The sequence below is a fragment of the Lepidochelys kempii genome, chromosome 9 (assembly GCF_965140285.1).
Source record: "Lepidochelys kempii isolate rLepKem1 chromosome 9, rLepKem1.hap1, whole genome shotgun sequence".
NCBI lineage: Eukaryota > Metazoa > Chordata > Testudines > Cheloniidae > Lepidochelys > Lepidochelys kempii.
In genome coordinates, this window is record NC_136388.1 from 49319994 (window position 1) to 49344636 (window position 24643).

A 24643-nucleotide genomic window follows, 5' to 3' on the forward strand; every position below is an offset into this window, starting at 1 on the left:
ATTGTGATCACCTAACCAGTTAGTTCCCATTTTGTAGTTGGGCATTTGATTTTTTTTCCTTCCTAAGTGAAGTATTTTGCACTTATCTTTATCGAATTTGATCTTGTTGAATTCAGACCAATTCTCTAGTTTAAGGTCCTTTTGAATTCTGGTTCTGTCCTACAAATTGCTTGCAACCTCTCCCAGCTTGGTTTTATCTGCAAACTTCTATAAGCATATTTTCCATTCCATTATCCAAGTCATTAATGAAAATACTGAATAGGACTGAGCCCTGCAGGACCTCACTAGATAAGGCTCCCCAGTTTGAAAGCAAACGATTGATAACTACTTTTGGAGTACTGTCTTTCAACCATTTGTGCACTCACCTTATAGTAATTTCATCTAGACCAGTGCTTCTCAAGCTATCTGATGTGAGGGACCGGCAATTTTTTTCCAATGTGTGCGCAGACCGGCAGCCGATGGCTCGCAGACTGGCACCAGTCCACAGACCACCACTTTGAGTAGCACTGATCTAGACCACATTTCACTAGCTTGCTTATGAGACTGTCATGTGGGATTGATGTGAAATATCTTGATCTCTCACACTACTGCTTCTTCCCTCTCCACTAGGCCAGTGGGAGAAGGAAGGAAATTAGGTTGGTTTGTCTTGATTTGTTCTTGACAAATCTATGCTGGCTATTCTTTATCTCTAGGTGCTTACAAATTGATTGATTGTTTTAATAATTTGTTCAAATATCTTTCTAGTTATCAAAGTTAGGCTGGCTAGTCCTTAATTCTCCAGGTCCTCTTTGTTCTCCTTTTTAAAGAAAGGTACTGTGTTTGCCCTTCTCTAGTCTTCTGGGACCTCGCCCGTCCTCCATGAGTTCTCAAAGATAATTGCTAACAGTTCCAAGGTTGCTTCAAATAGTTACTTAAGTACCCTAGGATGAATTTCATCAAACTCTGCTGACTTGAATACATCTAACTAAACTAAATATTCTTTAACCTGTTTTCCCGATTTTGCCTTGCATTCCTTCCCCCTTGTTGTTAATGTTGTTTGTGTTGAGACTCTAATCACCATTAACCTTTGTAGAGGCAACACTCAACCAGTTTTGCTATGGTAAATTACCAGGTTTTTTTTTCCAGCTGCTGTTATGCAGAGACTGCAGTCATATCATCTTTGGTTATAATCTCACTAGGTCTCATATGCTAAGCAGGGTTGTGCCAGATTTGGATATGTCTAGACAAACCCAGGTGATGGAGGAAGTGAGGATGGTGATTTGGTAGGGGATATTCTTCCCTTGTAGTCCATATTTAACCAACATCCTGGCTGATGCTCAGGGCACTCTCCTATTGAAGATTTCATCCTTCTGTGTTTTATTATCTTCTCTTTTTCCCCCCCTCTTTCTCTCTGGCCTTAACCAGATAACCTGAGCAGAAATGCTTTTTGTTGTGAAATAAGACTGGAATTACTCTGAATTGCCATTTCTCATGAGATTTTTCTTTCTGGTGGTGTCTTGTGAATACAGTAATTGTCATCACTGACATGAGTGTGAGACAGTGTTCCCTGCACTGAGTGACTTTTCCAGTGACGTATGAGTGAGCATCTGTGAAAGGGATTGGGTTGCTAGGTCTCCAGCTCCACTTCGAGTGAATAGCATGACTGGACAAACTGCTGTGTCCTCCCCAACTCTTGTTTTATTTCTTCATTGCTAAATGTCCTCAGGGTTTAGTTACAGCCATATATGTCATGTATGTTTACTGAAAATAAAAATAAAAGCAGCTTGTGCTGGAGTAAATCTTATGTTTTTCCCAGGCCCTGGTTGGGGAGAGAGCCTGTTACCAGTCCATCAGCAGCTGTGGTGGTCAAATCTTCTATCTTGGCACAAAGGTAAATGCGGACAGCTCTCAGGAAATGTATGCACTTTCAAGAGTAAGGTGGCTTTAGTGATTCTAGTGAAAGAAGTGTTCTGCAAGGGAGATTCCTGAAAGATTTCAGTGGAGCTGTGAGGTCCAGTGCTGCAGTCTTATCTCTGATGAAGCTTTAGGACATGGGGCTGTAAAATGGGGAGGTTTTGTAGGCAGTAACTCCAGTGTTGTTTATTTTAAGTTTCCTGAATCCAGTCTGGTTTTAGCCCAGGCATGTGCTGAAGTAGCACCCAGGATTACAGTCCCTGTTGAGTGCTACTTCAGAGTAAATGTATAGTGGGTAAAATGTCAAATGAAATATGCAGAAATTAACAAGTCCCTATCTACAAGAAGAACTAGAGTGAATAGAACAGGTGAAAAATAAGAGAGGCTGAATCCCAACATATGGAACAATAAGGTACATCCTTGTGCTTGGTGTCCTCCATTCTTTCAAAATGTAGGTCAGGCTTAAGCAGAGTCTTGTAGGGACTTTTTGGAAACTATGAACTTGCTATATAATAGCTGGTAGGAAATTCTCCTGTTTGGAGCGACATCTCCAGTCTCTGAAGAGTAGTTGCAGCCTCTGTGTATCACTGGAAGACTACAATGTATGTGTGGGAATCCATAGATTGTTACTCATGAACAACTGCCCATAAAGGAATATCTCCCTTTCTGACCTTTTTGTTTCTCTTTTTCAGTCTGTTCATGTGATGATGATAAGGAGCTGGAGAGAGGTAAGTCAGGAGAAGAGGCATGTATGTTTTTTAATAAACTGTGTGAATTGTTTAAAAGTAGCTTGATGGCGGAAAGGAACTTCAGGACTAATAGAAATTTTAAAGTATAAGTATTTATGTAGCCTATTATACAACTAGGCAAATATCTAGCTAAGTTGATGTACCGTCTGGAAGACCTCTGCGTAACCCATGGGGTACACATACCACTGGTTTAAATGATAGTGGGTAAAATCTTGGTCCTGTTGAAGTCCAGGGCAAAACTTTTTTATTGACTGACTTAATAGGGCCAGGATTTCATCCCAATTGTTTAAAATTCAAAATCTCTGAAATTATTTCCGTTAAAATGCTTGGCCTTGTATGTCTATATCTGTGTTTCTCAACCTTTTCCAGGTTGGCGACCCCTTATTTGAAATACATTTTTTACTCTTGTAGTAAATGTAAGAAGGTTGGGAAAAAAAATGTACCCATCATAATAAGCCTTTGTAATGCATTTGTAGTTTTGAGAGGTTGACAGAATACTTGACCTAGAAAGGTAAGTGGGGGAGCAAGATTTTCTTTGCTTGAGATTATAATAGTTTTCAATGCCCTGAGACCCACATAGTTGTCTTTCATCACTTGCCTGGGGGTCATGACCCACCGGTTGGGAAATACTGGCTTAAAGGATTGCTGTTCTGGAATTCTGAGGAGTCCCATATTGCTTGTACATCTAATTTTAGAGAGTGGATCACCTTCTGAAACAAGACTGTCTTACTGAGGCCCTGGCTCTAGCATGGTCTTTTCATGAGGGTAAAGCAAAGGCTGTAGTAGGTAAGTTATTTTTAAAGCAATGGGGTAGCTTTTATACACATGCACACAGAAGCAAGCATTAGTCAAAAGAAATTAAAGTGAGAATTGTATCCGTGAAGAATAAAAAAGCTCTTGTAGTTTGAATGTGATCAGGATGATGCAAATGTGTTGACTATGGGCTGACTGGCTTTTGTAGAGTTGTGCAGTTTCCTAGTAAAAACTTCTCTCCTTCTAGTAATTAGCTGTTTTAAGGCGGCAAAGCACCTCCCCTACCCCTACTGGGTTATGGGGTAATTACTTCCATCTGCTTTCACTTTCCTGGAAAAGTACAACTGTAAAGGATGTGACTCTTGGAAAATGAGGCTTGTAATAAGGGATTACTGCAAAGCAGTGTTTCATACCTTACTAGAAGGTTCCCAGGGCTTCAAGAAGGTGTTGATATGAATTTAAAAAAAGTCAGAGGCCCCTAGTGATTGAAAATGCACAAGAGGAGCAAGGTGGCACATCTTCACTTATGCGCAGGCATGACTAAGAAGCCAGCATAGCTTCTATGCAGGGGATTGCTAGGGCAGCTGGAAAGCACACCACTTCAGTGCTTCCCTGCAGTTGTACTAGTTGGAGTTTTTTTGTGGCCCTATTGGGTACTAAAGTAACACCCTCTCCTCTAGGTGTCCTTAGCTGATGAAGTATGTTACATATGCCTGTGCCTGCTTTGCTGAATTTCACAATGAACTATAATTTATATGGTTCACCCTACGTTTTCTATAAATTTTCTGATGGATTTTGACAGGTTGCTCTTCTTTAAGTTCCAGGACATAGAGACAAATATCCTTGTGTATTTTATGTGTCTTTGTAATACAGTAGAACCTCAGAGTTTCAAACACCTTGAGACTGGAGGTTGTTTGTAACTCTGAACAAAACTTTATGATGGTTCTTTCAAAAGTTTACAACTGAATATTGACTTAACACAGTTTTGAAACTTTACTATGCAAAAAAAAGTGCTGCTTTGAACCATCTTAATTTAAATTAACCAAACATCAAAACTTTTTCTTTATTTTTTTTAGTAGTTTATGTTTAACACAGTTCTATACTATACATTATTTTCTTTTTTCATCTCTGCTGCTACCTGATTGCATATTTTTGGTTCCAAATGAGGTGTCTGGTTGACCGGTCAGTTAATAACTCTGTTCATAACTCTGAGATTCTATGGTACTTGAATAAATGAAAATCATAAATTTTAGTTTACACATCACAATTTTCAATATACAAAGGAATTGCATATTTTTTATTGGGATAGATGTATTTTGCACTTGTAGTGCAGTAAATTAGCTCCTTTCATGCAAAGATCTCAAAGCATCTTATGAATACAGTAATAATTATGCCTCACAAAACTAATCTAAGGGACTATAAAAATGCAGGTAAAGACTTAGTTACCTAAAACTCAAATCCTCCTGACTGAATGGGGCAGAATCAGAACAGGGCCCTTTCAAAATCTTTTTTCTAAAACCATCAATAAACAGATTAAGTTAATCGTCACATGAAGTGTAGGTTTCGTTTGTTAATGCAAAGGGCCTGTCTGTATGAGGTGTGTCTAAGTATGTTCAGGATATCTGGACACCTGCAGCTAAAGGGTTTCAGCAGTTAAGTCTTCTATTATTTCTGAGTTTTGGGAGCTGAAATGAGTCCTCACTTCCATTTACATATTGATTATGAAAAGGAACCTTTGTTTTTTTTTCTCTTTGTATTCCTTTACAGGGTTGTCTGGGGATGCCAATAAGCGAAAGTCTGTCCTTGCAGACCGAGTGAGTTCCAAATCCCAATTTCATATGTATTGATACCACTCTTAATTTACCCCTCAACTATTTTTGAAAGAATTGGCTTCTGTCCTCCAAAAATCTCCGTAGGTGTGCGTATGTAGGTTGTGATTTTTTTTTTTTAAATGAGCTTTATTTGAAAGAGAACTGATTAGAAACTAGCGATTGGGCATACTGACAAAGCATGTACTTCAGGTAAAAGCTACTTGCAGGATGTGGTATCTAGCATGTGCCAAATTTAACTCATTCTTCTGCCTCTTGGCACTTCACAGGTACCAGAGTCCCAATCCCAGCCAGTATGTACCCTTCAAGAACTAGACTTCACTACTTCAATATTGGCAGCTATCCTGCATGTACCTAGCCTGACTTCCAGTGGGTGTCTTAAATGTGCCTGTACCTGCAAAATAATCCCTTCCAGTTGACATTGCCCACTTGCCTCTGAGTCTTGTTTTTGTGGGCAGTGCACAATGAAATGTTTAGTTGCAGCGAAGACCAATTCAGAAGTAACTAAATATTCAACCTGCCCTCAGACTCCTGAACATCCTTTTGTTCACAGGCACCGAGGCATTCCAAAACCAACTATCCCTGGTATGTTTTTAAACAGTGAAAATCTATGGCAATAGTTTGATGTAAATAGTGGGTCTTTTATAGTGGAGAAATGACTTTCATTTATGCTGAGCAAAGCTCAGGAAGCTGCTACATTTGGAACATATGCATCTTATTAGTTGTGAAGAGTCTGTTGCTTCAGCTGCCAGGTCTTAGATTGTCACCCATTTCCCATTCCTACTTTTTGTACCAACAATCAAGAAAAACCAAACGGCGGGACATGCAGAATAGACATTCTGGCAGCCTCTATTTATTGTATAGAAAGCTTTTATACACTCAGATGTTCTTGGTAGAACAAACCAGGAATTTTTTGATAGGATGAGCGTCCCTCAGCTGTCTGACCATCAAAAAGCTCAATTCAAAGCTGAAATCTCAGTGGAAAAAACAGAATGCTATTGGCCCCAACTGCCATTAGAAGCATTTTCAGATAAATTCTTGCTCAGGTCCTGCAGCCTTAGGCTGTGTTAGAAGGCTTTCCCTTCACCTCCTCCCCTGGTTCTTGTCACACAGACAGAAAGCAGAAGACCAGAAGTTTGAAGTGCAGGCAGTGCGATGTTTATTGGGGTTAGTTCCAAGCAAGCATATCCATAGCTCTGCATGCCAGCAGAGTCTGTTCCCCAGTGACCCCATTTACCCTGTATCCCCCTTCCCAGCTCTGACACTGCAGAGCCTTGCCTGTGTCCCCATTCCCCCCTTTTTATCAGGCCCAAATATACCTGCAGTGCATGTCCCTAATGGCACCCTTTACAGCTTATGGTCATGTTCCGTTTTGGAGGCTCATGAGCCTGGGGTTTTCATCCCATCTCTTTTGTATCCCGTGGGAGGGGTAAAAAGTGAGGTTGTGCTCTGGCCAAGGCCAGACTTTACTTTGGCTTTGTGTTTCTTATTGCCCTCCCCCTGTGACGGGGTTGGGACTCACCACCGCAGCGCCTCCTGCTGTTCTCTCCGGGAATTAGCTCAGTTCGTGCAGAGCGCCCTCTGCCTGTTCTGTCCCATCCATCTCTCACCCTAGATTGGCATCTCAACCAATGTTGCTCCCAGCTCATGGTGTCCTCTTCAGGACACTGCCCTCTGGCAGTGCCCACTGCTCCGGTCTCACCCCCTTCCAGGGGTTTGGTGTTATCAGCAGTCCTTCTCTTCGCCCCAGCCACAATGGCCAACCACACCCCAAAGTCTAACCCCTTTTGGCAGGGGTCTGGTGCAGCCTGTGATGGCCACTCCCAATGGCCAGGTGGAAGTGCAAGGCGGGGAACCAGGCCTGGCCCCTATTCTGGGTCCTGACCCAGGGACCCTTTGGCAACAGCCTTCCTGCCTGCCCTCCTTCTCTTCCTTCGTCCATCTCTCAACCTGGGCCGTTTCCCCTTTGGCCCCTTTGCACCGGCTAGGCCCTTTTTCTCAGTGCCTGCAGCCCTGCAGGTACTGGGTGGGAGTTCCCTTCTGCTCCCCTTATTTGCCTAGCCCTGCGCTGTCCCTGGTGCTAGTCTCCATATGCAGGAGAAAGACCTTCACCCTCTAAAGGCCTGGGAGAGACTACCTGCTCCCTTCCTAAGCAGCCTTTATATAGGGCCTAGCCTAGCCCTGATTGGCTGGCTGTAATACTGGCCCTGATTGGCTCTCTAACAGGCCCTCCCTGATTGGCTGCTGCTTTGTGCAGCTGCTCTGGCCTGTTGTAGCCCAATCTGGAATGGGGGTGGGGCACCACTCCACCACACCCCTCCTTCCCCTTTACCTCTCCTAACTGGTTGCTTGACCTTGGCTTGAGAGAAGAGCCAGGCAGCCTTCCAGTGTATGCTCGTATGTTATACTCCCACCATACGCTGTAACATTTTAGCTGTGCTCTGTTTCTTATCTCTTTCTCATTGTACTAATAAACCCATCTGGCTGGGCAGAAGCAAGGTCTTTATCCTCTGTTCACACGCATTAGTATAAGATATGTGAATATATAGATTATAAGAGTATAAAAACCAAACAGGCAGACAATACCCAAAATTCTATCTCAGGCAAAGATGCAGGCATGAATTCTACATTGTTACTAACACTCGTAACAGGCTGGAGCATGCTCAGTGCAGATAGAATCTCTAGCTATTCTCTACTGACTATTCTCTACTGAGCATATGTAAACTGTCGTTTTTCAAAAAGCTTGTAACTGCAAAATTTGGGCAGATTTTCTTAGGAATGGAAAAAAGCACTTCACTGAAACAAAGGCCACCCTATGCCAAATTTCAAGTCCCTGCTCCAAAGCATGAGGGCACTAGAGCAGAGGTGGGCAAACTTTTTGACCCAAGGACCGCATCTGGGTATGGAAATAGTATGGCGGGCCATGAATGCTCACAAAATTGGGGGTTGGGGCATGGGAGGGGGTCAGCGGTGCAGGCTCTGGGGGGCACTTACCTCAAGCAGCTCCCAGAAGCAGCAGTATGTCCCCTCTCCGGCTCCTACACAGAGGCTCAGCCAGGTGGCTCTGTGCACTACTCTGTCCGTAGGCGCCACCCCTTCAGCTCCCACTAGTTGTGGTTCCCAGCCAATGGGAGTTGCAAGGGTGGCGCTTGGGCCGGGAACAGCGTGCGGAACCCCCTGACTGCCCCTACGAGTAGGAGCCGGAGAGGGGACATGCCGCTGCTTCCAGGATCCGCGCAGAGCGGGGCAAGCCCCTGCTCCCCAGTGGGAACTTGAGGCCCGGATATGGCCTCCAGGTCATAGTTTGCCCACTCCTGCACTAGAGCTTTTCAAAGGACATGTTAGAGTTTTTTCAAAATGGCAAAATCTATTTTTCCCTAACCTCATTATTGGAAATGGCTGAACCATTTTGGGTGAAATTTTGAGGGGGAAAAAAAAAAAATTCAGTCTGAGGAACATACATGGCGTGCAGAATTTCAGGTGGAACAATTAATTTGGCAAAGTTTTATAACCAACTGAAAACAAGTTTTTATAATGGGAAATGTTGGGCAACATTAATACAGTGGTACTACCAACCCTGCTGATAGTAGTATGTGAAGAAAATTTCCCACTGTTATCTTTTCATCTAGATGGTTGAAATCCTCTTCCATTATGCGGATCGAACTTTGAAAAAATGTCCTGACCAGGGTAAAATCCAAGTTATGGAGCAACACTTTCAGGTACAGAACCTCAGATGCTCTCTTGATCAACGCTGCAGTTTACAATAAAATTGTAGCTTTTCTCTGAAAGTCATTGACTTTTTTATATAATAGGTTTTAAATGTTGTTGAAACATTCATGAAATGTGTGATTTCTTTGAGAAATTAGGTATTAGCTACTCCTAGGTATTCTTAATTCAAGTATGACTGTTCTCATTTTCGATGTCTTCTAATCTACACCAGTAGAAATAGACTGAATCCCCTGTGTGCTCTGTTAGGGTATGTAGCAATCCTCTACAGCCAGCACCATAATCTGCTTGAGAGTTCTAGAGTATTCCAAAATCAGTCCTACAAACAGGAGTTTGTATACAGAATATTTCAGAACTGAAATGCTGTGGTGTTAAACGGCTCTTCCAGAAGACAGTGAGCTCTTGGGACATAATGACCAGAAAATAACTCAACTTCCTTAAAAAAAAAAAAAAAAAAAAGGACTTGTGGCACTTTAGAGACTAACAAATTTGGTGCCACAAGTCCTCCTTTTCTTTTTGCGCATACAGACTAACACTGCTGCTACTCTGAAACCTGTCAACTTTCTAATTCTATGGATGAAGAACAAGGTGCTACACTCTGCATCTGGAGCACTGATGTGGCCTTCGGGAGGCTTCATTCTAATCTGCTTTCAAAGTTGTTACATTTTGTTATCCATTCTTTAAAAGTTGAGCCTCTTTGAACAATGGCATAATTACACCTTAATTTGACCCTGGCTAGACAGGTGAAGATTGAGTATGTCAAGCTGAGCAGTGTCCAGAGATGAATTTGTGGAATTCTGGATACCCATGGCAGAGACCTGAGGGGTTCACAATGGAATGTGATCCCTTTGGGAAGAGTAAAAGCTATGCCGAACAAGGTACCAGAGAGAGAGCTCTGCCACTGGACTTGGGTTTTCTCAGGTGTCCAGAGAAGGCTGTCCAGGCTAACAGGTACGGGTTTAGGGGTTCCTAGAACTCTCAGTAGAGGGGTAGCCTCACCCACTGAATCAGAAGAAAATGAGATCTATTTTAATATTCCAAAATGTTTAATCATTCTGCCCATTCCTCCTTCAGAAGATTTATGGAGAGGAAGATTAGCTGCCTTCTGTCTTCAACCACCTCTAATCCCCTCAGATGCCCCGGTTCTCAGTACTATTAAATGGGGCGCCAGAATAACCTGGAACATACCTCAAAACTTTCCTCAAGAATTAATTCTTGTCCAGCTCTGTCCAGAAACCTTTTCTGAGAATCCATTGCCAAGTGAATCCAAATCAAACTCTCTGGCCGTTGTCTCCTTATTTTCCCTTTGTCCAGCTGAGCCCAAATCCCTTGTCATCCACTCATCAAGTATGGAAGATTTTTAAAAGGTCTTGAAACCTGCAAATTGAGAGATGTGTGTTGCTGTCATGTTTTGTCCTTGTACTTCTCTTCTGCAATTGTTACATCTTTGTCAATTTTGTCTATGTTGTGTCTGCAGCAGCTCGCCTAATGGGGCCCAGATATGATTTGCAGTCTCTGCGGGCTGATGTACTAAAATAAATTTTTTGTTACTGCTGGAATTTGGAAAGGCCTGTGATGTGGGTGTAGCTTTGGAGGAGTTACAGCTGTATAATTGTATCTTTTGTCCAGGAAAATCAGTGTAATTGGGCAACTGCCTAAATGTGTGAGCTACGGTCATTGATTCTTCACAGTATTGATCATACTGATAATGTATACTGTTTGACATTACCTGTGATTGAGTTACTCACTCTTTCTTCATGGTCTTTCTACAGGATATGGTGCCTGTCATAGTCGACTACTGCCTTTTACTTCAGCGAACGTAAGACAGTTTGCATGCTTGTCTGTCAGATTAATGAAACCATAGGAACTGCAATCACAGATCAGGCCAGTGGCCCATCTAGTCCTATATGCTCTGTCTCATGGTGACCCGAACAGGTGTTAAAAACCTGATAGCTGACAATTATGGAATAATAGGCCAAAAGGGGAAGTTTGTTTTTAACCTTCCTCCCTATTGCCAAGCCAGTTATGCAATAAAGCAGGGAGAGTTTATCACTTCTAATTTTTCTAACTCTACCTAATGTAATTGACTTTTCTGTATCCATGTAAATGTCAAAGACTTTTTGGATTCCATCAGTACACTTATATTTGATCTGTCTATCCAATCTTTATAGATTTTATGACGGAACTGGTCACTTTACTGTCTCAGCACCTTTGTTCTAGATTTTTTTTTTCTTGCTACAACTACTGTGAAATTGACTTGACAGATTTTCCTTTTATGAATTTTCTACATTCCCCCACAGAGTAATTTCTCGTACTTCGACAAATGACCCCCAGGTTATGAATATTCATCCCAGTTCAAAAGTAATGTTTTTGATTCATTCATGTTAAACCCTTTTGGTAAAATTATTAAACCACAGTGTCAGTCTATGTAAAAGCAGGAAAATTTCACACCAGGAAAATGAAAAGCTGACACTGTTTTAATTTTGTATTAAAAAAATTTCTCATTTCCACTTAATCACTTTATTTTTTTTTTTAAAGTGTTCTGTTTAGTTTACGTGCACATTGCTTTCCCACACTTCTCTTTATCTCCTCTAGTAAATCATCTACCTTTCCAACTCCAAGAATTAGATGAGATAGAATTGGAAAAGATTTTCTGAGTCTACTAGTTCTTGTTCCTATCTTACTTCAGGACTTTTCCTGCATGTTAAATGCTTATTCGAGCTTGTCTACAAATTAGTTATACCACCTAACTATGCCAGTCTAGTAAAAGCAATACAACTCCCCAGTGTGGGCACAGCTGAATTGATGTAAAAGTGCTTATACTGATCTATTTTATTTCATAGGGAAGGGAAATATGGTCTTTATATTGGTATAATTGCATGCACCCCAGGAGTTGGGCTGGTCATAACTATTTGGTTAAAAATCACGCTAACCAAAATAGTTGTGTACAGAAACTGTGTGTGGACCCAGCACCTCTCTGACTTTATTTGGAGGCACTTTGTTGTCTAGTTTTCACTGTTCTTTGAAAAAACTATTTCACCAGCTTCTAGTGGTGGATGTAGCCTCCGTGTTCAATGACTGCATTATACCATTGATTCTCAGCCAGGGGTCCAGGGCCACCTGGGAGGCTGCATGCAGGTTTCAGGGGGTTCGTCAAGCATGGCTGGTGTTAAGACTTGCTAGGGCCCAGGGCAGAAAACCAAAGCCCTGCTGTGCAGGACTGCAGCTTGGGACCCCAAACCCCACCACCTGTTGCTACCCCTCAACGCCAGCCCTGGCTTTTATATGCAGAAAAACAGTTGTTGTGGCACAGCTGGGCCATGGAGTTTCTATAGCCTGTTGGGGGGAGAGGGGCTCAGAAAGAAGGTTGAGAACCCTTGCACTATACTAAACTGTAGTGTAATCACAGTATGAAACAAAACAAAAAAATAAATAAAAAGAGAGCATGATATAATGAATGCTAGGGCAGGGATATGGTCCAGTGAGGGTCCAGGGCCCACTCTCAGTGCTGGTCACCCCAGCACCTGCTCGGTGTATGGTAGGGGAGGCATCTTTGCTCAGCATCTGGATCTTGCTGTGCAGAGTGGGGAGAGGCCCCACAATGAGCCCTGTGTCCTGCTGCCTGGAGCCTGGGACACATGGGGGAACCCTCATGCCCCCCCCATACCCAGACACCCTCTGGCAGACTTTGCCCTTTGGGCCTCCCTGGCAGCACGTGACTCTGACATCATTGCACAGAGATATGGCTGGGAGCAGTAGCACCATGATGCAGGTGCTGGGCTATAGAGCTGCATATAATTTCTTGTGCAAAGGAGTGAATACCGCTCCCCACCTGTCCCCCAAGGGTGTTTTGGTGGGTGCAATTGAACTCATGAACCACTCTGCTAAAGCTTCCTCTACCAGCTTCCCTCCTAGGCTACAATATGATTGATACATTTGTAAAAGTGTTAAACTGTGTCTACATTGGTGTTAAGTGGGGTTTCCAATTGTTAAGCTAAGAAATGCAGAATGCTGTAGTTACCTCGTTTTGTATAGAAAGCAGGTCATTATAACATTTAATAGAGTTTAATTAATCTTCGTTTTAATAAGTAATTGTCACTTTTTTCTCTTAGTGATCTTCTGTTCAGCCAGATGTATGACAAATTGAGTGAGAATTCAGTGGCAAAGGGTGTTTTTCTGGAGTGCCTGGAGCCTTACATTTTAAGTGATAAGTTGATGGGAATGACAGCTCAAGTGATGAAAGACTTGCTGCTTCACTACCAAGATAAGAACCTAATGGAGGACATGGAGGCCTGCATTGTGCATATGGATATCACCAGCCTAGACATACAGCAGGTGAACTGCCATGTTAATATAGCCTATGTTATACAGGAGGTCAGATGATCACAATCTTTCTTTGAGATTGCGTATGTCCATTCCATTTCAGATGTGTGTGCACCCAGTGCACCAGAGTCAAACTTTTTTCCCTTGGCAGTATCTTTCGGGGCAGCGCATGCAATCTCCGCTGCCTCATGCTTCTGCACTTTGGTATAAAGGGCAGATTGACCCTGATCGCTCTCAGTTCATTCTTGCCTCCCGTGATTGGTAGTTGGAGCAGGTTAGCTTGTTCCTGCTTTCTCTCTCAGGGATTTATTTTTCTCTCTGGTATATAATTATTAGTACTCATTGCATAGTTAATGAGTGCTTTAGTGTAAGTTTCATTAGTCATTTTTCTTAGTTTTCTTAGCATGTCAGTTCCTGTTTGTTCTGGATGCTGATGCCAAGTACCAGAGCATGCCTCAGTTTCTGGGCTTTCAGCCTTGCACTATCAGCAAGAAATCTGCCAGTCAGTGACCCTCATTCCAGGTGCCTTAAGTACCGTGGTGAGGGTCACATCCGGGACCACTGTCAAATCTGCAGAGACTTCAAGACCTGGACCAAAATGGGCTGGGAGGTGAGATTGCGTCACCTTCTCATGGAGGCCGTCCTGTGTCCATCTTCCTGCTTGACGTGGTCACTGAGTGTCAGGATCCGAACAAAGGCTGTCGGGGTCAAGGGTCAGAGCAGGGACAAAACTGATGCTGGAAGTAGCAGAGATGTTCGTAGTTGGGTTCCAGGCCAGGGTCGATACCAAAGGTCAGCGTCTGAGTCAGGAGGCAAAGTCCTAATCAAGCTGAGGTAAAAGCCAGGAATTCAGGAGCAAGAAGCAGGAATGGTTGTGGTAGCTACAGGAGATCCACATCGTTGCAAGGATATTTCCTGGAACACCCCTGGGGGTTTATATAAGGCAGGAAGCCAATCAGGAGCCATGAGTCTGCTATCTGTCAAACGCTTCAGGCGGAACTTCCCATGGTCTGTGTCCATAGTGGGTCATGGGAAGTGGAGTTGCAAGCTGATTACGGCTAGGGTGACCAGATGTCCCCATAAAATCAGGACTGTCCTGATATTTAGTTGTTTGTCCCGCGTCCTGACGGATGTACGGTTGGGATGCCATTTGTCCTGATATTTTGCTTCAGCGGCACTCTTTTTTTTTTTTTCCCCCCCCAGCAAAAAACCTAGAGCCAGCCCTGGTGGAGGGGGGTGTGAGCCTGTGGCTGCCCCCTCATGTATCCTGATATTTTGTTCTTGTCATCTGGTCACCCTAGTTACAGCTGCCACTGGGTTACAGTAGCCTGGAGATATCAGCCGCTTAGTTGCTCTGCAGTCCTGGGTTCTAGGCCTTTGGGGCCTTACCTGGAGTATTTCTTCCTCTGTTTCGGTGCAGAGTCTGAGGCGCACTTCTATCCCATTCCATGGAGCTGAGGAAGAAACACAGACAGCATGCCTTTAAGGGCCAGACTCCTCCAAAATATTGAGGTCCTCAGTACTGTCTGCCAGCAAACAAGCTGGATGACAGGATGATGTGTTCTCTGGGAAGATACATTTTGGGCACAGACTTCATCTTGCCCGGAGCCGTTGACTGTGGCACTGGTGTTTGTGCTGTTGAGGTGGACCCCCACTGCAGTGCCATCCCCTTCAATGCAGCAGCAGGGAAATCTCTTAGTACCAGCAATGCTGGAAACTTATGCTGTGGCACAGGACTACCATCTCTTGGTGCTGGATTCTCCAGCAGTGCAGGAGACAAATCAACCTTTACCCACTGATCCCTCAGGCGGAGTTTTCAGACTTGCCTCCAAGACTCTCAGTATTGTGAGGGACTTCAGATTGTCTGGCACTTCCTTGCACAGTGCAGTCCAAGGGCAAACTCTGCATGCTGTCTCTGGTACTGACATCTCTGGAGGTGTTCCACTGGACTTCAGCACTGCATGGTACAGCATGTCCATGGTGAGGTGACTCAGGATCTTTCCTCTGAGACTGAGGTAGGCTTCTGTGTCCCTTGCTCCTCTCTTGCCTTCCTCATGATGATTCCGTTCCTGGTGCCTAGCAGATATCCTAAGGTGATCCAGGGATCTGAATCCTTGGGCTGGTAGGGCTTGGGTCCTATATGCTACCAATGGCCGTATGGGAACCCATAGGATTTTTCCACCACCAGCAGATCCTACCAGGTTCCTCTTCCTTCTAGATCACCAAGCGGATGACAGATCAGTTTCCATGAGGAGGCTCAGGATGTTACTCCCAGTACCCAGCTGGAACTGCCTCGTGTGCCAGAACTTCCATCAATTTCCGTACAGGAGGCTCCATCTCTACTTCCTTTGTGCTGCTCCTCATCATCACCTGATGAGACTGTGGTGTCAGGCATGTCCTCGCCTTTTCAAGGTGTCTACAGGCCCTACCAGAAGTTGATAGAGGGTTGCTTCCTCTCTTGATGTTCTAGTCAAGGTTGTGCAAGAGAGTTCTATGGGCTGGCAGAACTACTGACATCAATAGGACCTTTCCAAATGCTCTGCCTATAAATGAAGCCATTCTGGAGCCCACAAGATTGTTGTGGCAAATGTCATCATCTCTGCTGCTGACAGCCAAGAGAACTGAGCAAAGGTACTTTGTCCGTTCTTAGGGCTATCAACATTTCTACCTCCATCCCTCAGGTTCCTTGTGCTCTTTTGTTTACTGCCAAGACAAGCATCAGGGATGGTCTCCTTGTCCCCCAAAGGATAAAGAAGCAAAGGGACCAAGCATTTTCCATAGAAAGCTTTATTCCGCTGCTGGCCTGCAGTTTTGTGTCTCTAACTAGCATGCCTTTTTGGCTAGATACAATTTTTCCCTCTGGGGCCATGTACTGAAGTTTGCAAACAAATTGCCAGAGAATGCCAGGCAGGAGTTCCAGGCCACCTTGGAAATGGGCAAACTGGTAGCTAGGACCTTTCTCCAAGTTGCATTAGATGGGGTGGATTTGGCAGCCCGAGTGATGGCATCAGCAGAAACAATGCACAGATATTCATCACGGTTTCAGTCATTGGGTGTTCTGCAGGAGTTCCAACAGACTATCCAGAATCTCTCCTTTGAGGGATCCTACCCTCTTCTCTTAGCAGACTGGTGAGAAGCTTCAGAGCTCAAAGACTTGAGGGCCGCTCTGAAATCACTGGGCATGTACACTCCTTTCCCTAAAATGAAACAGTTCTGTCTTCAGTCATACCAACGGTACCTGCTTGTCACTCCTAGACAGCCTGACTACTACAGAAAAAATCACAGGGGGAGACGTACACCTCCTCAGTTTTCTTTTGTGGTAGGGTCTTGTAGACAGCCAGGAATTTGTAAGCAGCCTGTTTGAGGAACAGAATACTGGTTAGTTTTGGACCAATTTTTCCCACCTCTGTATTTCCCAACAGGTTATCCTATTTGCTGTGGAATTAGGCCAAAATTACCATGGATTTACAATTACGTTTTGAGACCTCTCTTACCACATTTTTAATCTACTTGATGTGTGCCATGTCATTTTTATATCATTATAGTTTTTTAATCAGAATTTTGTATGGTACCAAGTCAAATGTCTTAGAGAAGTCTATTATCTTTATCAACCAAACTTGTAGTCTTGATTTTAAAAAAAAATCGTTAGTTTGACAGGATCTATTGTCTATAAACCCATTTTGATTTCCATTAATTACATTACCCTCCTTTAATTTTTTACTAATCGAATTCCAATTGAAGAGCTCCATTATCTTGCCACGGATGGATATCAGGCAGAGAGGCCTATAATTAGCTGGGTCACCCTTTTTAAAAAATGGCACACTAACTTTCTTCCAGTCTTCTGGAACTTTGCTTGGCTAGAACTAGGTTGTTTAAGTCATCCTCCCAGCTATTCGTGTCAGTTGCAGACGGGATAAAAGGCCTTCCAGTCTCAACCTAGAGAATCTTGTCCTGGATTTGCTCCTACTTTCATCTGCTATGACATTGCTAATGTAAACCTTCAAGACCGGGTAGCACATTCTTCAAGGTCTCGAGCCACTTCTGCAGCTTGACTGGTTGTGGTAGCTATAACAGACAATTGTATCACTGCAACTTTGGTTGTTGGTGTACACCTTTACAACTCATTACGCTGTATCTCAGCATTCTAGAGATGAGGCCAAGTTTGGTCAAGTAGTCCTTCAGTTATTGTTCAGGTACTGAAACTCATCTCCAGGTTGAACTGCTTGTGAGTCACCTGAAGTGAAATGGACATATGCAGTCACTCAAAGAAGAAAAAACGGTTACTAACCAATTATATAGCTGTTGCTCTCTGAGATGTTGCACGTGTCCATTTCTTGACCCACTCTCCTTCACCTCTGTATAAGAATCTTTCTGGTAAGAAGGAACAGAAGGTCAGAAGTGGCTCTGCTCTTTATACCATCGTGCAGCAGAATGAGGCACTGGAGATTGCATGAACTGCCCCGATGAATATCATTAAGGGAAAAAATCTCTAATTTCTGGCACACTGAGTATGCACACACCTGAATTGGAATGGCATGTGGAACTCTTCTTGAAGAACAGGTTAGTAACTGCTTTTTTTGTTGTTGTTGTCGTTGTCCCCCCGCTGCCCCCCTTCTGGCCTTGGAATCTATGAAACTATCATGGACTTCATCCGCACGAGCGGCAGCTCTGCTGTACAAGGCAGCATTCTACATATCCCAGGATACTCCTTGTAAACTTCTCTCTTTTTGTAACTGCTGGCCCAGCAAACTCCACCTGGATTTGGGAAGTTAAGCTGTGTTCTTTCCTCTTTCTCCAGCGTCACCAGTGATAAAAATTATGTAGGCCAAACTCAGACCTTATTATACTTAAACAACCTCATTGTCTTCAGTCAGTAACTGAAGATAAAATTTAACCCAGAGAACAGCAGCATTTTAGCGAAACTACACCCGACATCCTTTTAACCACACTAATTTAATTACATTACTTTAATATGTGTATTGTTTAGGGCATTTGTGGCCTTGGGGACCACACAGTTGCCTTCATGGGTGACTGAGTTAAGAAGAAAATATTCTCAAGGCACTGTAGCCTCTATTTTTGTTTTCAGCCAAAGCATCTGAAGTGGGCCATGACTTCAAGGAGATGGTAGGGACCATGGTCACCCATGTGCCTCCCCTCTAGCCCCAGGAGCAGCTGGGATGTGAGCTGGAAGCACTAATGGCTACTGTCTCCTCTGCATTTGCTCATCAGCTTGGCAGGGAGAAGGGTAGCTCTGGTTTCCCCATTGTCTGCTTCACGGCTAGGCTGTGGAAGCCCCAGGGGGAGCAATGAAGGAGCTCAGCAGGCTCGGCCTTGACCTAGGGGAGCACATAACAAAGGATGGTTCCCTTCGTCCACTCAGTCCCCAGGGCAGCCCAGCAGAGGGGAAAAGCTGAGAAGCAGCCATCAATCACTACCCCATCATTCTCTGCCTTGGCACAAGTTAGAGCAACCTGGACATTGCTCTAACTTGGAATGGTTCAGTATGTGCCTGTGGCATGCTGTAAAGCAGCTGGGATTAGCCAGAATGCAGCATGCTTTAGCTGCATCCACTCCTGATATGCCCCCTGCACCAGGATATTGGAGTAAAATATATTGACTCACGGCTGCTGGGTGTTCCAAGCAAGGGGCGGCTCCCTTTTTGACACCTGAGTTAGTGCAAAGGGAGTGTGCCAGGGCAGAGAATCCTCAGGTATGAACTGTGGCCCCTTGACTTTTTTGAAATATATTTAACCTGTAGGCTGGTGGGCACCCCTGGTTTGGGGCTGGCTGATGGCATGATGACAGGACAACTTACTAACTCAACAAAAGCCATGACATTTGGAGAGCTGTTCTCTTGGCTCCCTTGCTCCAGAGGTCAAGGCTGTAAGGAATTAAGACGACCTGGATTTCTCATTCTAGTACCTCAGACAGGCCATGGATTACAGATGTACAGTGTAGAGCCATAAATCAGATCTGTCTCCCCCACCCTGGTGGCTTGGCAGAGTTCTGCATATTGCAAATTCTCACTTGTGTAACTTTGTACACCACCCCCACCCCCTCAACAAACACCCCTTCCCCCCCACCTCCCCAATAAAAACAAAACAAAAAAAACAACCACCCATGGCGCTGTTTTCCTGCAGCTGGCTAGGATAAGTGCTATGGTCAGAGCTGTCTTTGAGTGAATACAGGAAGGGAATTAATGGGCTAATGGAAGGTGTTAGGCTGTTCTGTACAAGGATTCTCTACAGCTGAGGAAATCTGCTTTGTTTCCATACAGGTAGTTCTTCTGTGCTGGGAAAATCATCTGTATGATGCCATGATCTATGTGTACAACAGTGGAATGAATGACTTCATTAGTCCGATGGAGGTAGGAAGACTAGTCATGACCTATGCTTGTGGTACCTAATGCCGCTCTTTAATCCATCCATCTCCTTTTTGTTTCTCCCTGCACCTTTCATAGGACATTGGGAGGGATTGTTTCCATCTACATGTTTTAATTTTTCAAACTGCAGTGAGATATTGGTCTGTGCCATTTAGCACTCTTTATCTGAGGATCAGTTTGTAATGCTCGTATGTGCTGCATGTTCTTCCCTATGATTCTGAGCATGGGAGTTCTGCTGATAGCTAGTGTTCAGTGTATACAAATTCAATTCTTGCTCCTCTCTCCTGCTGTACCTAATGTGCATTTTTCATATTTCTCTGGGAATATTCTGTGAAACTTGTTCAAATGCCTTTCTTAAATCTAAGTATACCATAAAATGTCTGAGGTATCAGTGCTCTGCTGAGTGTCAGGCCACAAACACTGGCAGATCTAATGTCTGTAAAAAATATAAAACAAAACAAGTACACAAAAACCAGATGCAACACAATAAGTAACGGTAATGTATGTTACAATCTGGGCTGCTTTGTCTACATGTTGCTCATGGCCATTCTGACAATAGGATGTAATGCATGATGATAGCATCCCATATTCTGTCCAATTGGAAGTCAGCAAGTGAGAAAATGAGTTTCTTTCTCTCGGCACCCCATTCTGTGCTGTGTCTTTTTGTCTGTTGGGTGTACCTAGTGTTTTAACGCCATCTAATGTGAATGTACCTGTGTGTGGTGGTGGTCAGAACTACAAGAGGAGCAGCCTCTGCATAGTGGCAGGTTTTTAATTCTAGTATTGGGGCACAGACTACCAATGCCAGGCATGTCTCCTGTGGTAGGATCCAGTAGAGTGATATGACTGAAGGCTGCATGGCAGGGTGGATAAAAATCAATGATTTTTTTTAATCCGATTCTTTTATTTCAATTGGATTTTTTTGATAGGTTTTTTTCCCAAAAAACATTTATATAAAGATAGTTTTAAGATATACTTTATAGCTCAAAGATCTCTCATCATGGAATAGGGATTATAAATTCTAATTCTATAGTATGAGACAATATATTCATGTAGTGTTTAAGAAAAGTTTTGTAAATGAGTTCCAATAGTTCATGGATTAGGGACTCGATTTTATGGGGTTCCAGAGGCTTCTGTGTAGATTATTTAGATTAATCTTTCTATCTACACAATGGGACTCAGTGCTGAGTCTAAAAGATACCATCAGAGATACTTAGTTTTGCAGTTCTCAAACTGTGGATTTATGTCTCCAGAGATAACATGCTTGTGAACAGCAAAAATGTTTTAAAATAAATAAATACTATATGGAGGTGAGAAATAACAGACATCAACCCTATTGTCCCTCTGCAAATTTGTGTACACAGAGTCAATCCCTTACCTCTCTAAAAGTGCAAAGTTTCAAACGAATAGAAGATTGTTGGGGGCGGAATAGATCTGGACAAGGAGAAGAAGTCTGGAGCTAAATGTGGGAGGGGATGGACAGGCAGTAGAAACAAAAGTGAAACTGTTTGAGCAGCATATTCCAGAAGCCTTGAGGTCTTTCTCAGTGTAGCCTTTATTGATTTGAGATCTACCATACCATTCTCTCACTAGAAGGGAAAAACCTATAATGGCAGCAGACCGTAAAAGAGACCCAGTTTGGGAATATTTTAATGAAGTTCCTCTACCTGTGGGTAAGACGGGCATGCGTGCAAAATGCAAACAGTGCAACAAAGAAATGCAAGGCTTGGTTACCCAAATGAAACAACAGCATGAGAAGTGTTGCTTCTCAGGAGGAAGCTGCGTTGAAGATGATGAAAGGAACATGTCTGAACATGCAGGACCTTTAGGTTGGTAAACTTTTTTATTTCATACGTCTTTTTTCAGGACTGCCTGTCTTCCTTCTGGACTATTCTTGAATTCTCATGTTTGAGCAAAAAATATAGTTGTTACTCTATGGTACTACCATTTCAGATGCAGTTGTGTTTAAAAAATAAATAGCTGAAATAGGCAGATCTTCCTTTTACAATTTCACCTTTAAAGTAGTACTGAGTGTCAGTTAATGCAATGAGTAATACTAAATGAGCAGTATGGTAATAATAATTAAATAACTGCATTGACTTATTTTGTTTAGGAGAATCCATCCTCAACATACAGGATTCTGAAGACTATCCACCTTCAAGATCATCATCATTTTCTATAGTTTCAGGGTTACCTGCCAATGATAGTGTTTCAGTCACATCATGTATGTCACACAGCCACAGTATATCACCTGTTGCAAAAAGAAAGAAATATCTACAACATCCAGGAACAACCATAGATAAGTTTGTGATAAGAACCAGCAGATTACAAAATGGGGTAATTGATGAAAAAATTGCCTGGTTTCTTTATGCAACAAACTCTCCTTTCCGTATGATTGAGAGCCCATGCTTCATTAACATGATTCAGTCATTAAGACCAGGATACAGTCCACCCAACAGAGCAGATGTTGCAGGCAAATTGCTGGATAAAGTGTATGAAAGAGAAATTGAGCAGTTTGCAAAAGGTCTAGAGGGTGAAATTGTTAACCTGAGTCTTGATGGGTGGAGCAATGTCCACAATGATCCTGTTGTACCTGCTTGTGTGACAACAGAAGAAGGGAATGTCTTCCTTACAGAAACAATTGATACAGCAGGAAATGTACACAGAGCAGAATACTTACAAGAAGTAGCAGTAAAAGCTATAACAAACTGTGGAAAAAATTCAAATGTCTAGTATGCAGCTTGGTCACAGACAATGCTGCAAATGTATCCAAGATGAGAAGAAATTATTTAGAAGAGAGTTGCAAGCTAATATCATACGGTTGCTGTGCTCATTTGATGCACCTCCTAGCCAAAGACTTCAGTGTTCCACAAATAAAAGCTAATGTTGTTGAAATTGCAAAATACTTCCGTATCAACCACTTTGCAGTAGCTGCTTTGAAAAAAGTGGGAGGAACCAAGCTAACGCTCCCACAAGACGTGCGATGGAACTCAGTAGTGGACTGTTTTGAGCACTATATCAAGAACTGGCCTAACCTGCTGACAGTTTGTGAACAAAGTAGTGGGGGAAAAAATGGCACTATCACAGCCCAAGTTCTCAACATTGGGCTTAAGAGAGATGTTGAACACATGCCGAGTACCCTGAAGCCTATTTCTGTAGCCTTGAACAAAATGCAGGGAAATACCTGTTTTATTGCTGACGCTGTTGAAATTTGGAAGGAACCGAGTGAGAACTTAAAAAGAGAAATATGCAATGACAGAGTTAAATTACAAGCATTAAAAAAAAAAGAATGGGACAAGCACTACCTCCAGCTCATTTTCTTGTAAATAATCTCAATACTCGGCACCAAGGTCAAACCTTAACTGCTGAAGAAAAGGAGTTGGCTATGACATGGACATCCAGCAATCATCTCTCCATAATGCCAACTATAATAAACTTCAGAGCTAAGAGTGAACCATTCAAGAAATGTATGTTTGATGATGTTTTAAAGAAAGTTACATCAGTGAACTGGTGGAAGTCACTTAAGCACTTGGATTCAGAGACTGCTGAAGTGATGATCTCGCTTTTAACAGCAGTAGCTTCTTCTGGTGTAGAAAGAATATTTTCTTCCTTTGGACTAATTCATTCCAAATTGAGAAATTGTTTGGGATCTGAAAAAGCAGGAAAGCTTATTTTTCTCTTCCAGATTATGAACAAACAGGAAAATGAAGGTGAAGATGACTGAGTTAGCTTCAGAAGCCAATATTTTAAGTTTCTCATGTTGACCTGGCTGACATAGTCAATTTAATTTTTGTTGGGTTTTTTCAATATTTCATTTAACTATTTTAGTTTAAAACAATTTTAACCAAAACAAACCTGATTTTAAAAAACTTGACTTTTTAAATTAAATTCATATGCTTGTTTTGTTAAAATATTATATGTTTGCTGTTGAAGAAAAACATCCAGAATACATAACGTTGTTGTTGTGGTTTTAGTTGAATAAAACAATTTAAATGTCTGTCTGATGATGTTCTCCTCCTAATGCAGCATGGCAAGAAAATCCTCCAAATATTAATGATTAACCTGTTGAACTGGAGATAGTTTACCTCCCAGTGACTTCATAAATATCCATTTCAATTACCTTTGGTAAATGAAATAACCAAACATTCATTCATTTTCTGATATAGCTGTAAAACTAATCTGAAAAGTTTTCAAAATAAATCGCTTAAAAATGTATAGTGTGTACCTTCTAAAAATAAAACCTACATCTATCTCTGAGTTGTGAAGAATGTCTTAAGGTTATAACAACTAACAAGAATGCACTTTTATGTAGAAATCCATGATTAAATCGAGTTGCCCTGACTAGTGATTTAAATCAAATCCACCCTGCTGCATGGTGGATTCCACTTTTCTTCAAGTGCTGCTCCCTATGTGTATTTCACTGTGGGTATGCATATAAGACTGGAAAATCTTTCAACTTTTGTCCATTGGTCTGTGCCTGGACCCTGGATCTCTTCGTGTTCAGCACCAAGGGCATAAGGGGAAGTGTGGATTGATCACGTCTTCAGTTGCTTCTTACAGCCTCATGACCTGAGTCAGAATCCTCTGTGTCCAGAGCTATTCTCTCATTGTCTTACACTGTTATTTTCACAGAGACTATCATTTGTTAGTGTTTATATAGTATTTTTATAGCTTAGTTTTCCCCACCGTGGGACATATTCCTTCTCCCTTTGGGACTGGAGCTGTGCCCAGAAACCCGGGCTTAAAAACCGCATCTCCTATCCTTGATCCTCCTTGGTCAATGAGGACCACCAGCACTGCCTTGGGTAGGCACTTATTTCCACCAAGTGCAGTGTCTGTCACTCCTTCCCACCCAGGACACAAGAGGGAAGAGAGTGCTGACTGAGGAAGTTCCTCATAAAGAAAGCCCTGAGGCTCCAGTCAGATCCAGGCTGGAGAGACCCTCCTGCACATTGGCCACAGTCCTCAAGCAGCATGCTTCTGAGCAT

General features: G+C 42.7%; 2 protein-coding genes across 7 annotated transcripts in view; both read left to right on the forward strand.

Moving 5' to 3' along the window:
- Positions 1-24643, forward strand: part of VPS8 (VPS8 subunit of CORVET complex) — a 224996-nt gene that overhangs the window by 65229 nt on the left and 135124 nt on the right. For all 6 annotated transcript variants that reach the window (XM_073360260.2, XM_073360261.2, XM_073360262.2 and 3 more), the window contains exons 15-22: positions 1796-1870; positions 2586-2621; positions 3338-3428; positions 5163-5209; positions 8854-8943; positions 10723-10769; positions 13063-13285; positions 19551-19640. In XM_073360260.2, coding sequence (XP_073216361.2) covers positions 1796-1870; positions 2586-2621; positions 3338-3428; positions 5163-5209; positions 8854-8943; positions 10723-10769; positions 13063-13285; positions 19551-19640 — 699 coding nt within the window. The remainder of the gene's footprint in view (positions 1-1795; positions 1871-2585; positions 2622-3337; positions 3429-5162; positions 5210-8853; positions 8944-10722; positions 10770-13062; positions 13286-19550; positions 19641-24643) is intronic.
- On the forward strand, positions 21280-24084 carry LOC140917429 (uncharacterized). Its single transcript, XM_073360267.2, has 2 exons — positions 21280-21484; positions 21769-24084. The coding sequence occupies exons 1-2, from the start codon at positions 21340-21342 to the stop codon at positions 22386-22388; spliced, it is 765 nt and encodes a 254-aa protein (XP_073216368.1). The 5' UTR covers positions 21280-21339; the 3' UTR covers positions 22389-24084.